General features: G+C 39.1%; 2 protein-coding genes across 2 annotated transcripts; one reads left to right on the forward strand and one right to left on the reverse strand.

Moving 5' to 3' along the window:
- Positions 1-5482: 5482 nt before the first annotated feature.
- On the forward strand, positions 5483-6768 carry LOC107192243 (NF-kappa-B inhibitor-interacting Ras-like protein). The gene is made up of 2 exons (XM_015581456.1): positions 5483-5638; positions 6245-6768. Exons 1-2 carry the CDS (start codon positions 5540-5542, stop codon positions 6749-6751), a joined length of 606 nt encoding a protein of 201 aa, XP_015436942.1. The 5' UTR covers positions 5483-5539; the 3' UTR covers positions 6752-6768.
- Positions 6769-7111: 343 nt separating this feature from the next.
- On the reverse strand, positions 7112-9356 carry LOC107192184 (fatty acid 2-hydroxylase). Its single transcript, XM_015581389.1, has 6 exons — positions 9066-9356; positions 8020-8245; positions 7733-7893; positions 7495-7627; positions 7289-7408; positions 7112-7218 (listed from the first exon to the last, which is right to left on the reverse strand). The coding sequence occupies exons 1-6, from the start codon at positions 9354-9356 to the stop codon at positions 7133-7135; spliced, it is 1017 nt and encodes a 338-aa protein (XP_015436875.1). The 3' UTR covers positions 7112-7132.
- Between the last annotated feature and the right edge of the window lie 3397 nt (positions 9357-12753).

A 12753-nucleotide genomic window follows, 5' to 3' on the forward strand; every position in this document is an offset into this window, starting at 1 on the left:
TTAAGATTAACATATGTCTTCATTGATATTTTTAATAATGTATCTACAATTGTACATTAGCAATCTATACTAAATTATATCACAAATACGTACTACCACGTTATTCAACGAAAGAAATAAAAAGTAAGTAGTGTATTTTGATACACATTGATTAAGCCAGACCGTAACGTTCTGGATAAATATGGTATTACAGACCTTGTACAAGGAGGCATTTCGCGACGGGTAGATTTCTGCGTCAAAGTGATATGTTTGTTACACTTATGTTATGTCTTATATTGCCTTTGACGACGGGATCGCCCGAGGGTTATTCAATACATAGAGTCATTTATCTACTTGCAGAGTCTTGCTTAGAGTCTTAATAACTAAATTCTACAATATTAATAAATAGTCAATCTTTGATTTTCAATTTTTATTAATACAAAGTCGAGTCACTTTTATTGCAAAATGAAATGAAAAAGAATAAAAGAGAAGTAGCCCGTTAGAAGAGCAAAACGTAATAATTATTTTAGTTAGGATTTTCAGGATAATTATTCCGTGTTCGTTGCTCGAACCCTTTCACGTGCCCAGGTGCTACTTGGTTGGGCGAGAGCAACGGGGAACGATGACTTGATTTTATATAATAATAACATGTCTATGCGACTGGCAGTGCGTTAGCTTACCGTGCACGATGTACTTTCCACTTATGTGTGTGTGTGATTAGGCAGTGGAATTGCGTCGTTTAGATTTCTATCGATTAACATTTCATCTATAATTGTTCCGTGGAACAATTTTGCACAATTTCCGGTATCGGTCGTACATATTTCTTTGCTTGATACAATGTTTATAATAAAATTTCTATGGAATATGTACCGGTTTAGAGTATCTCGCTATCAGACGAGAAAATTAACGCGTAATCGATATAAAGTGTACCAAGTATACGTATATTGCTTAAACAATTTTTCTATTCTCGCAATGGATGCTAGCCTTTGCCAGTCGATTTCAGGAAAATGGTACGTACATTAGAGTGTGCAAGTTGAATATCACGTTCGGGTGTCGGAGGCGTCCCGGGACGTCCTCTCTAGGTGTCCGGTTGATTTGCACCCGGGCGCATGCTTGAGAACCGGGGAGTGTTGTGTGTTGGTGAGAATCTGTCTTTTGCCAAATTCTTTTTAAATATATAGCTAGGTAGGCAGGTAGCATACTTTCTGGTGTGTGAATGTGTGCGAGTAGACTGTAAGTAGGTAGGGGCCGGGGCAGGCTATCACAAGATCGGGTAGGCTCTGTAGGCTCGGGTAGGCTCGCGTAGGTTTCGCGCGATAGTCCTGCTACCGGGATAATTTGCAGCGTCGATTCGAAACTGGTCCAGACGGAGCATGCTGTCTGCTTCCGATTTCGATTTCGATTCTTCAAATTTGGCGAACCCCAAGGGGGTCGTCGTCGCGGTCGCGGTCGGAAGGATAGGATTGTCGAAACGAACGACCTGCTCGATTGCACTCGTGGTACGATCATACAGACTCTTCGAGTCATTGGTCGTCCACAATCGAGCAGCATTAGGGTTTCAGGGGGCGGACCGCCGAAGAAAAGAAGAGGCCCAGCACAAACTGTGTACTCAAGAGGGCAGCAACGAATGGCTCTGTATCTTCGGATGTGGAGTCATTACTAAATATTTATTCACTGTACTCGCCTGTAATTGTAGTAGTAGTTTGTATATTGGCCGTCATATCGGCCCAACGACCAGCAATATTGGGCAAAATCGCGGATTGAATTAGTGTTGCGGATGAGACTAGATCACGGGTTGCATTAGCTTTGTAAATTGTCAATATTAATCTTCCTAATTGCTTGGAGAATAGTGTTGCGTATGATGAGATCGTGTTTGCATTAAGATCATTTTTATATTTTCAGAGTAGTGTTGCGAATGATGAGATCGTGTTTGCATTAAGATCATTTCTTTATTTTCAGGGTAGTGTTGCGAAAATGACTGAGCGCGATTGCTTATTACTTTTTATTTAAGTCGTTTTCTTTTGTTGAATTAGTGTTGCGATATGAATTGATCGGGTTTGTTTTAGTGTTGCGATCGATGAAATGCCCAATGCTGGAACCACAGCAGAACCACAAGGTAGCTGAAATAGCTGCATTGAGTGGTTTACGACAGCCCAGGTGGCTGCACTAACTGCATCAATCTAAAGTTAGTGTTGCGTATTGCACATTGAAGGTGCACGGGAGTTTTTTTGATTTTTGGATTCAGTAAATTAGAGTGGCAAACAAAGGAGACACTCTAATTATTGACAAATGATTAGTGTCGCGACTGATAAGCGCCTATGTGGCTGCTATTTTTTACTTATTTAGCGCCCTATTGTGGCTGCTATTTTTTACTTGTTTAGCGCCCTATTGTGGCTGCTATTTTTTACTTATTTAGCGCCCTATTGTGGCTGCTATTTTTTACTTGTTTAGCGCCCTATTGTGGCTGCTATTTTTTACTTGTTTAGCGCCCTATTGTGGCTGCTATTTTTTACTTGTTTAGCGCCCTATTGTGGCTGCTATTTTTTACTTGTTTAGCGCCCTATTGTGGCTGCTATTTTTTACTTGTTTAGCGCCCTATTGTGGCTGCTATTTTTTACTTGTTTAGCGCCCTATTGTGGCTGCTATTTTTTACTTGTTTAGCGCCCTATTGTGGCTGCTATTTTTTACTTGTTTAGCGCCCTATTGTGGCTGCTATTTTTTACTTGTTTAGCGCCCTATTGTGGCTGCTATTTTTTACTTGTTTAGCGCCCTATTGTGGCTGCTATTTTTTACTTGTTTAGCGCCCTATTGTGGCTGCTATTTTTTACTTGTTTAGCGCCCTATTGTGGCTGCTATTTTTTACTTGTTTAGCGCCCTATTGTGGCTGCTATTTTTTACTTGTTTAGCGCCCTATTGTGGCTGCTATTTTTTACTTGTTTAGCGCCCTATTGTGGCTGCTATTTTTTACTTGTTTAGCGCCCTATTGTGGCTGCTATTTTTTACTTGTTTAGCGCCCTATTGTGGCTGCTATTTTTTACTTGTTTAGCGCCCTATTGTGGCTGCTATTTTTTACTTGTTTAGCGCCCTATTGTGGCTGCTATTTTTTACTTGTTTAGCGCCCTATTGTGGCTGCTATTTTTTACTTGTTTAGCGCCCTATTGTGGCTGCTATTTTTTACTTGTTTAGCGCCCTATTGTGGCTGCTATTTTTTACTTGTTTAGCGCCCTATTGTGGCTGCTGTTTTTCTATTTTTGTTGTTATTGTATTGAATTATTATTATTGATTATTGTGCACCAAGTGTTTACGTTGAAAATACTGTTGATAAGAATATTTATGTTACTAAACAAAATGTTCTATTTTTAATAATTCTGCAAATGTTCGTTACAATTTGTAATACACATTAAAAAATCTATGTATCGACAATGATGATAGATTTGATTAATTATTGACACATAAAAATTAAAATTAATTTGTAATTAAATTTTAATTAGAGTCCTTAGAAGTGACTATTCGTTGTTAGAGTTGGTGATATATTAATTCTTGAATCGTTATACGTAATTTGCAAATGCCATTGATATCAAAATAGTGTTTATTTTTGTAAATTTTGGAATGTCTGCTAAAATCAAAGTTTCCTCGGGACTGTTGTTGATTATGATAACTAATGAAAAGCTTGCAACTGAAAAAATATGCAAATGCAATTCGATCCTTCATATTGATACCAAATTTTCACCTAGAGTCGCTCTCAATTTGCTGATACTATCTCTGTACGAAAATTATTTAAATTTCGATACAGTAAAATACGATTGTTTCTTGATTTGTACTTTGACACACGAAAAAGATATAGTCATCAGTTAATCGATAAAAGTTAATTGTATAAAAAGTTAGTGTTTTTGTATTCTCCAAAATTTAGTCTTGTTCGATTTTTGCATAGAGTCGTATTGAATTTTAAATTCAGTCGTTTAACAACTTTTTTAGTAAATTCATTTTTTAATTTTTTGTATACTCGATTAAAATGTCTGACACTTCCTTGTCCTTTATGTGTACTAATCCCTTCTTTTTCAGCTTTTAATCCAAAGGACTAATTTTTGTTTCAGGTTATTTACAGAAATTTTATACACTGAACCCCTGTTTGCCAAAATGAAGAGTCAACAATCTCAAGAAATTTGATAATATTTTTCTAATTGTTTTAGTTTCTGTTTCAGGAATTCTCATGGGATCAAATTTTAATTTATTCAATTGTAATGTCGATAAAAATGTATTGTTATGTTCTTCTATTCTTATTGTTGTTATATATGTATGTTCTCTTAAATTTCTGTTCCAGAAATCATCCTAGGATTGAATTAATGCTCGCTATAAATTATTATGAATGATTAACTATTATGAATTATTAACTGTCCACTGAGTTTCTCTTTCAGGGATCATCTTGGAATCAAGCTACCTGTTCATCTGAATTAATTGTTTATAATCTATAAAAATGTTTTGTTATAATCCTCCCAGTTTCTGCTTCAGAAATCATCATATGAAGATTTTTCTTCACCCGATGATCAGTATATGAAGGTTTCTCATCAACCGAGGATTGTCATAAAGCCGAAGGGGTTTAAAAAATAACTGCGTTATTTGAACAATTCGTTTCCATGAGCATATCAATCAGGGGGAAGCAATGCAATTTTTTTCCGTCCAGAGCGGTGGGGACAAGTGCCCCTCCTGGCTACGTCCATGTTAGTTTCTGCGTTGAATTTAGTTTATGTTGTTTAGTGTGAATGGTGTTTGGGTGATATAAAAATTGTAAAAGGGGGATAGGTGTAGAACGCATGTGATTCCATCTATCCTCCTTGGGTCTCCATTCGCAGCAACCTCCACGGGGTGAGACCTGGGCAATCATTATTATTTGGGATATAACTGGCAACCATAATCACCTACAAGTTGACGAACTATATATCAAATAATATGAGCTAATTGGCTGCGAGCTTTTGCTTATTTTAGTCAATTAACGGACTCCAATCATTCGCGCGCTTTTTCCACCGATCGTCCGTTCACTTGTGCGATGTAGCTAGATATAGGGTAGGCTGGATGTATTCACTTCTTTGATCACCTTACTATCTGGGTTATTTGTAGAGATATCAAAAAAGTTTATTCGCAAAAATTATTGGGTATTGAATCATTTCATTAAAACAATATTATATACACCCGCGCACTTCCTCCGTGTCCCTTCCTTACTAGGCGACAGAATGAATACGTGTGAGTGAGGGGTGTTCCTAGTGATCAATTAACGGACCTTAAATTATTGGGCTTCTACTCTAATTCACGAATTCATTGTTCTCAGTGTTCTTATAACGCAGTAGAGGTCGCTAAAGTTCAGAGGTTTTTAAGGTGCTGGAGTTACAAATTCGTAGAACTACGAAGCCCGTAGGGTGACAGCAGTTGACAATTCTATTCTTATATTACATAGTAAAGTTATATCTCATAGATGATTATATGTACCTCGTCTGTGCTTATACGTCACTTTTGACGTTTGCGTTGAGGTAAACAATACTTTGTCATTCGGATAAACAAATTCAATATGGGAAAAACGACGAAGGTGGTCGTTTGTGGAATGAAAGGTGTAGGAAAGACAGCTTTATTGGAACAGCTTATTTACGGGGATGTTAATACCAACAAAGTAAGCATTTAGGTTATGTTCATATGAAATATTTGCAAGGGTACTCATTCATATTATTATTATTAATACGTGACAGCCCTGAGAATTACATTTATCTTTCAGTTACATAAAAAACGAATGTAGTATTATCCAAGATTTTGTAGACTCAGTGTTGCATAGATACTTTTTGGAGTAATTTACAGATACAAATGTTAAATAGCAGTTTATTTCTTCTCTTCAAGATTTTATGAAATTTATGTTGTAAATGCATATTATATATTCACAGTCTAGTTATCATTGTTGAGACTGTAGAGTGTATGCTGTGTCCTGCTTGAAAAATTTATATCAACATTTACAGGCATTACAGCTAGCTTCATTAAGGATACAGTGGCACTCTGATAGCGAATTGAACAAAGTACATTGAACGAAGTACATTGAAGCTTAATACGTATCGGTAAAGAATTCAGCCTCTAATGAAGCTGGTTGTAATGCTGTTGAAATGTTAGAATATTGTTTTCAAGTGGACATGGCTTGTGTCCGCAAGCCTCAGCCAGTGATAACAAAATATTACATACCTACTTTTCTATATTAATACAACTGTTATAATTAAAGTTCATAATGTAACAGGAAATTCATCCCACGATCGAGGACATTTACGTCGCGAACATAGAAACAGATCGGGGCACTAAAGAGAAAGTACGATTTTATGATACAGCAGGACTGGAATCTCTACAAAACAATGCTAATAATCAGCAACTTCCACGACATTATCTTGGTTTTGCGGATGGCTACGTTTTGGTCTACGACACCGCGAAACCGGAATCCCTGGATGTACTCTTTCCATTGAAGAAGGATATCGACAGGAATAAAGATAAAAAAGAAATAACTGTGATCGTTGTCGGTAATCGGACAAAAGCGGAAGAGGTGTCCCACAGTTTAGAGAATACGGCGAGTAAAGCGGCGAACTGGTGTACCAGAGAGAAGCTTAAACATTACGAAGTAAATGTCATGGACAGGGTTAGCTTGTTCGAAGCGTTTGTTCATCTGTCTTCTAGATTGAATCCTCCCGCGAATAAGAGCTCTTTCCCACAGCTGAGTATGGGGAGAAAGAATGTGAAAGTTGAGGCACCATAATTGTGTTTATTTACTATCGGGAAATCTAAATCCACTGATATCAATGGTATTCTTTTCTACCATTGACACTGGTTTGTTTTTGTTTGGTACGCTTGAGACTCGAATTATTTCATTAAGAGACAAGCGCACATGTGATACTGTAATATGTACTTAAATTATCAATTCGCTCGAGTGCTTGCTTACAGTCTGATCTGGCGTATGAACCTCATGAGTTCGTTCATGTAACGTTCAACTGACAGCTCGCTCCGCCCTTTGTTCTGTACCTTTTGCGCGTCTTTGTTCCTTGTCTGTACTTAAATATTTGTTACCAGAGAGGCAGAGATCGATAAATAGGTGAGCTACTGTATAAAGATTATACAAATAACGTGTTGACGAAATGATTCACCATTCTATCGGTTTCGTTAGCTGCGGTAAGCAAATGTTTGTTCCGAAAGCGTGATCCCAGAGCTTACTGCTGATACCGAAACCTGTGGAGATGTGAGTTTTAAGGTGTGAGAGATCTGATTAGCGTGTAATTAAAGATGAAGAAATTGTTACCTAATTCGTGATGCGAGAAATGATGATAATTGTGATTCCTTTTCATGGTGTAGAGGTAGGATCCGGCCCTCGGCGCGCCGTGATGTAAATAATAATGAATTAAGTCGTAACAAACGTAGCCTACGGGATGAAATTTGGTGAGAATCAATTGCACCGTGTTAGCGGCTTTTTACTTATATTAGGTGTAAGTGCGTCGACGTGAGTACCTGTTGTAGTACCGGCGGCAATAAAATAAATCATTGTCCGAGAAAATAACGCTTCGTAGAGATACCACAATAATTTTGCTATCGATAAACCGGCCACAGGGGGAAATACTAATCTTCTGTTATCGAATGGAGCCTTAGGGAAAAATATACAACGGAATAAAATAATCAGCTCATACATACTAGACAATGCGTGCGCTAGGCAGCTTAATAGTTACTCCTTATTTTACGGAGTGCTTACCTTATGATGAACACCGTGAAGTATAAAGTGTAATGAAATGAGTAACTTCGAAGTGGCTGGTGGCTTGAAATGAAAGAGTTTCCGGTGAAGCACGTATTCTAGGATACTCCACAATAATATACCGAGTATATATGAGGACAAAGCTTGAAACAAGGTGTTTCCTAAAAAAGTTCGAACGAGACTGTTAAATTGGTTATTTATTATCTTACGATAAATAGTAAGTGTGTAGAAATACATTGTCAATCGAGAATGTAGAAAATAATTGCATTAAGATTAAAAGTAATTACCACTGGGATCGTCGGCAATACTATTGAATCCGGAGTAGAGGAAGTAAATGCAGACCGGAATCCATACGATCGGTACTAGATACCATGGGGTGATCGATATAGTCTCCAGCAGGTTCGACTGGAACAATCGAATCTCCCGATTCACCGGTAGATTCATCCATTCCCAATACTGGTCACCTAATTTTCCTACTTGACCGAGTATAGGCGCATTCCAGTCAATGAGGTCCTGTCAAATATTGTCGAACGATCGTCACACACGCGCGCGCACACATACGCCTCCACACAAACATACACGAATCGGAAAGTCTCTTATTTCAAATTGTCGATACGGAAAAACAATTTCTTTTTCAAGCAAGTTTGAAAAATTATCAGAATGGTGTACACCTAAAATAGATGTTTGACTTTGCAGGTCAGTGTCCGTATGAAATACTTCTTCGGTCATGGTTATTTTGTTACGATATTTGACAGAAAAAAAAGAATGACTCTTAAATCACTCTCGTTAGAGATTGCAAACATTGCGAGCAAGTCGATTTCCGTAAACGTTTGACGGCATCGGAGAGCTACGAGCGATTAAAGATAGCCCCGTTACGTCACTTCCAAGAAACGGATACAAGCCCGGATTTCAAAGTATAAATCGCCACTCACGATGAAACGAAAATCTTCGCTGATAATCGCTTCGTGGGAATGTTGAGTAACAATTATACAAGATTCGCCACGGCAGTCGAGCAATGGATGACAGAAAAAAAATATCATTCTCGATTAAAACCAACTATACACATGAAACTAAACGGAGAAATCATTTGTAACCGTCGAACAAGCGTGAAGGCCAAAAACTAGTAGCCTGATAACACCAAAACCTTATGCACGAAGGCTGACAATAATGAAGAGGAAAAATGACGCATGGAATGCAAAATTTACAATTCTTGATTCAGGTTTCATTTCAATGTAAACGAACACGCGACCACTTCCAGTGTCCACCAATCCGTCGCGATTTTTCAAACCGTGCTCGAAACGTGACACCGTCGTAACCACCATCGAGAACTCACTTCGTATTCCTGGTACTTCTCTTGCTCGTTCACCGTGAAGTCCTCCAACAGATGAAAAGCGCTCCTCGAGTGAGGATTCTCGTCGAGAGCTTTGTCCAAGCTCCGATTTTCGAAGTAACCGAGCACTTTCTTTCCGCCTGGATGGTATCTAAGGAACTTCCGTAAGTCGTAGGAACGATCTCTATAACTAATCAGAAATGTGTTCTCCGTCGTCTCTACCGCCGGTTGTCTGTCAACGACCCGCGTTTCGATCGGCTTCCGATCACCGCCGTTCTTCACGTGCCTCTTCATCGAGTTGATATATGATTCGCGGGGGCGGCCGATCTTCCCGCGCGCGTTCGAATCGACGACTTGACCGAAAGTGAACAGATCGTCTATAGGGACGATGTTAAAACTGTGGGGGAAGGGAAACGTTTGCAACGACGACACGATTTATCGTACCTCGCACACGTTCGAATGCCTTTGATAAGGCTCCGCTGTGTCGCGCGTAAGTTGTATGGTACTATATGCGAATAGTCAAGCGGATCATATCACCTTTGAGAATCGTTATCTACGGTGATAAGTTCCTGTCTATACGCTTACGCCATCGTCGAACCTTTTTATCCCCCCCCCCTCCTCGTATTTTTAAGTCAACGGTTCTCTGTGTGTTGTATGTCCCGACCTCGTGGTCGCCGTTATCAGAAATCGGTATTAGGATTGTTATTGGCGAATCGATATATTGGGCCCGACAATCGACGGGTGTTATCTTGACGGATAGTTCTCGTGGGTAACTAAACATTTCTTAAACGCATATATTACGTACGACGTCCCGTCAATCGTAGTTTGTCCATATCATGCCCTCGGTGTAACGTCGAACATGCGTACATACGTATAGGGAGATGGACGACTGATTTCACAGAGAACTGTAGGGTGGAATTACTGAAGTGTTTTACTCTTCCTCGTACTCGGCAATAAATAAGCTTTTTATTTAAACGTTTCTCTGGATATTCGTGTATACAACATACCCCTATGTACGATTCTAGGTTTTTAGTGTCTACGAACGCAGGCAGCGGTCGTGCCCCCGAGAGAGTCGTGTATACTTCGAGAACGAAACAGAACGGAAGGATGAAACGCTGCGCGTGACGTATGTATAGTAAATCCTGGATGAGTATTCGAAGGCTCCGCGGCACTAAGAAGAGGTACCCAGGTGTAACAGTGACTTTTCGTACCGAGGTTTAGCGCAATGATGGAGCTTCAAATTCTGATGTCAATGATATTTGTTTCAAACGCATGTGGCCATTAGTTTATGAAGTATTTAATGTTCAATGCCTCGAGGAACCTTCGAATACTCATCGAGAATTTACTGTATGTACAGTCATGAGGAAATTCGGCTTCCGTTAGGGGAGAAAGCAGCGTAAGGGCCTCCTACCACATAGGAAATTGTTTTCAAGTACTCGAATCAATTTTAAATTGAATGTTAATTTGGCATAAATATCAGTAAATCCCGAGACCAAGTGGTAGGAGGCCAAACCCCTTACGTTGCTTTTTCTCCTAACGGAAGACGAGTTTGTTCGTCAGTGTACTCTGGTATTCCCCCGAAGTTAGTCTCCGGGCATTCGCGCTGCCAAAAATATAGCGTTATTCGAGCGTAAATCATCGCCATCGCGACAATGGCGATGAGTAACGGTTGTCGTCGGTATATTCTCTGATATATATACTATATATCAGCATTGCCATCGATGTTCCTCGAGCCCAGGTACAACTATACAACGACCCTGTTGTTGACGAAGACGGACCGAAATGGCCGCTCTTGCTCGCTAGGGTATAGGGTACATGTCCCAATTACTGCCACCTTAAGATCCTAGACTTCATTTAATCATTTTACGTGTTGTTTGACCTAAATATCGTCTCATTTTTTTAGCATAACATTATTTAACATTTCTTTCACGAAAAAAAGTACTTTTACACATTAAATATGAAGAATTGATTATTAATTAATTAAATTCTGCGAGCAATTCCAGTGTCCCTATAAGTGTCACCTGAAAAGTTAGAGTGATTCTTATATACTTTAGGGATTCATTTTGTACAGTAGATATAGGTTAAACAGTAAAATAACAGCTCTTTCTTTAATATGACTTACCCCTTCACTTTTTACTTACGTAGTTGCGTTTTCGACGTTCAAATTGTATTTTCATTTTTTAACATTACTTTGCAAATACCAGGTACATACAAGCACACGTATTTCTTTGTAAATTAGCGTCGCAATTTAATAATCAAATTTTTTAACAGCATCTTTTATACGTTACGTTCTTATTAAGTAAAATAAATAAAGTAGCAGTATTAGGGACACTGGCAGTAATTAGGATATTTACCCAGTAATTCTTTCGCACGTTGATAACGTCATCGATACATAATCCGCCCGATCTGAGGGGGGAAGGGAGGGGGGTGGAGAGAGAACGAAACGGTGATTCGTGCGCGGACTTTGGTTTCCTGGTATCTGGGGACTATTGATGTCGAACCGGATGTACACACATTCGATTATCACGTCGTTTGTTTGAGTTACGACATCTCCGTTTCCGGTTTCTATTTCTCATTTTGCGCATACGCGGTTCGTCTGGGGTTTCCCGCTTTAAGTACGATAATTGAAAATTCGATCTCTAGGAGATCATTCAATGGAAATTCTCGGACACCTACCCTTCGACTTAAGTAATCGGGTTTTGTCGGAAGTGTATAACTACGACGAGTCACACGCGTAGTCGTAACGAGGTATATGTACAGTCTAATTGCACACACACGCTATTATGCCCTACTCGTACGGCGCTATTAGGCGAGTATAGGCCAGAGGTGGACAAAATTCATTATCTGGATAAAAATTTTCGGATAATGAGTGAAAGATAAGGTAAAAGTACTTCATCACTTTTCATTGATTGTATGTATCTAAACTCCGATTTTTATAATAAAATATGGATACACTACCGAAAAGCACCTACGCCCGATGACCCTGACCTTGACATATATTATCAAAGTCACCTCCTCCCTCCCCCAAGGAACTTTTAAAAGGTATAAACTGTCGATCATTGGTTATTAAAAAGCTATCAACAGAAAAATTGCTTGAACTATCTCTAACCAAATTGGTCTCTAATCGGAAATTACGGTTTTCAATCCTTTTTGGTTAATAACTTTTTAATAACTAATGATCGGCGGTTTAAATCTTTTAAAGAGTACTCAGGAGAGTCACCTTGATAACATATATCAAGGTTAGGGTTATAGAGTGTGGGTGCTTTCCGGAAGTTCACCCTAAAATATTACTTCTTCTTGACTGAACAATGCTGCTTTTGCACTGTGTCTATTATTCGAATAAAATTGTGCCCATCTCTGGTATAGGCATATGTAATTTTGCCCCGCAAGAACTCCTGACGTTTCTCTCACCCCTGAGGTTCTGGAAGCAGTAGGAACGTATCGTATACCGTTTACGTGTCGATCTTCCGTATGGGTGGGACGACGAACGATCAGGTTTTTTTCTCCACGGTTGAAGGCTGGGAAAATTATAGCGAACTCTTTCATCGAGGCAATGCTCGACTGGGTTGAACATTCTTCACCCTTCCTTCTAATCCTCCGCTGAGGACACACGCAATATTCTGTTCTCTTTGGCGTAACGATGGGACCAAGCTGCCACGAACCCTTTATGAGAATCTCGAGAAACTAAAGT

Source organism: Dufourea novaeangliae, unplaced genomic scaffold, assembly GCF_001272555.1.
Source record: "Dufourea novaeangliae isolate 0120121106 unplaced genomic scaffold, ASM127255v1 scaffold299, whole genome shotgun sequence".
In the NCBI taxonomy this organism is placed as follows: Eukaryota; Metazoa; Arthropoda; class Insecta; order Hymenoptera; family Halictidae; genus Dufourea; species Dufourea novaeangliae.

What these genes read in the sequence shown, in the direction of transcription:
- LOC107192184 (XM_015581389.1), bottom strand. Translation starts at nt 9,356, where the DNA reads ATGAAGAGGCACGTGAAGAACGGCGGTGATCGGAAGCCGATCGAAACG. An exon ending in TGCCGCCGGTACTACAACAG is followed by an intron (nt 7,409 to 7,494) that starts GTACTCACGTCG and finishes TTCATCCCGTAG; the next exon opens with GCTACGTTTGTTACGACTTA. An exon ending in TTTCTCGCATCACGAATTAG is followed by an intron (nt 7,219 to 7,288) that starts GTAACAATTTCT and finishes ACATCTCCACAG; the next exon opens with GTTTCGGTATCAGCAGTAAG.
- LOC107192243 (XM_015581456.1), top strand. Translation starts at nt 5,540, where the DNA reads ATGGGAAAAACGACGAAGGTGGTCGTTTGTGGAATGAAAGGTGTAGGA. An exon ending in GGGATGTTAATACCAACAAA is followed by an intron (nt 5,639 to 6,244) that starts GTAAGCATTTAG and finishes ATAATGTAACAG; the next exon opens with GAAATTCATCCCACGATCGA.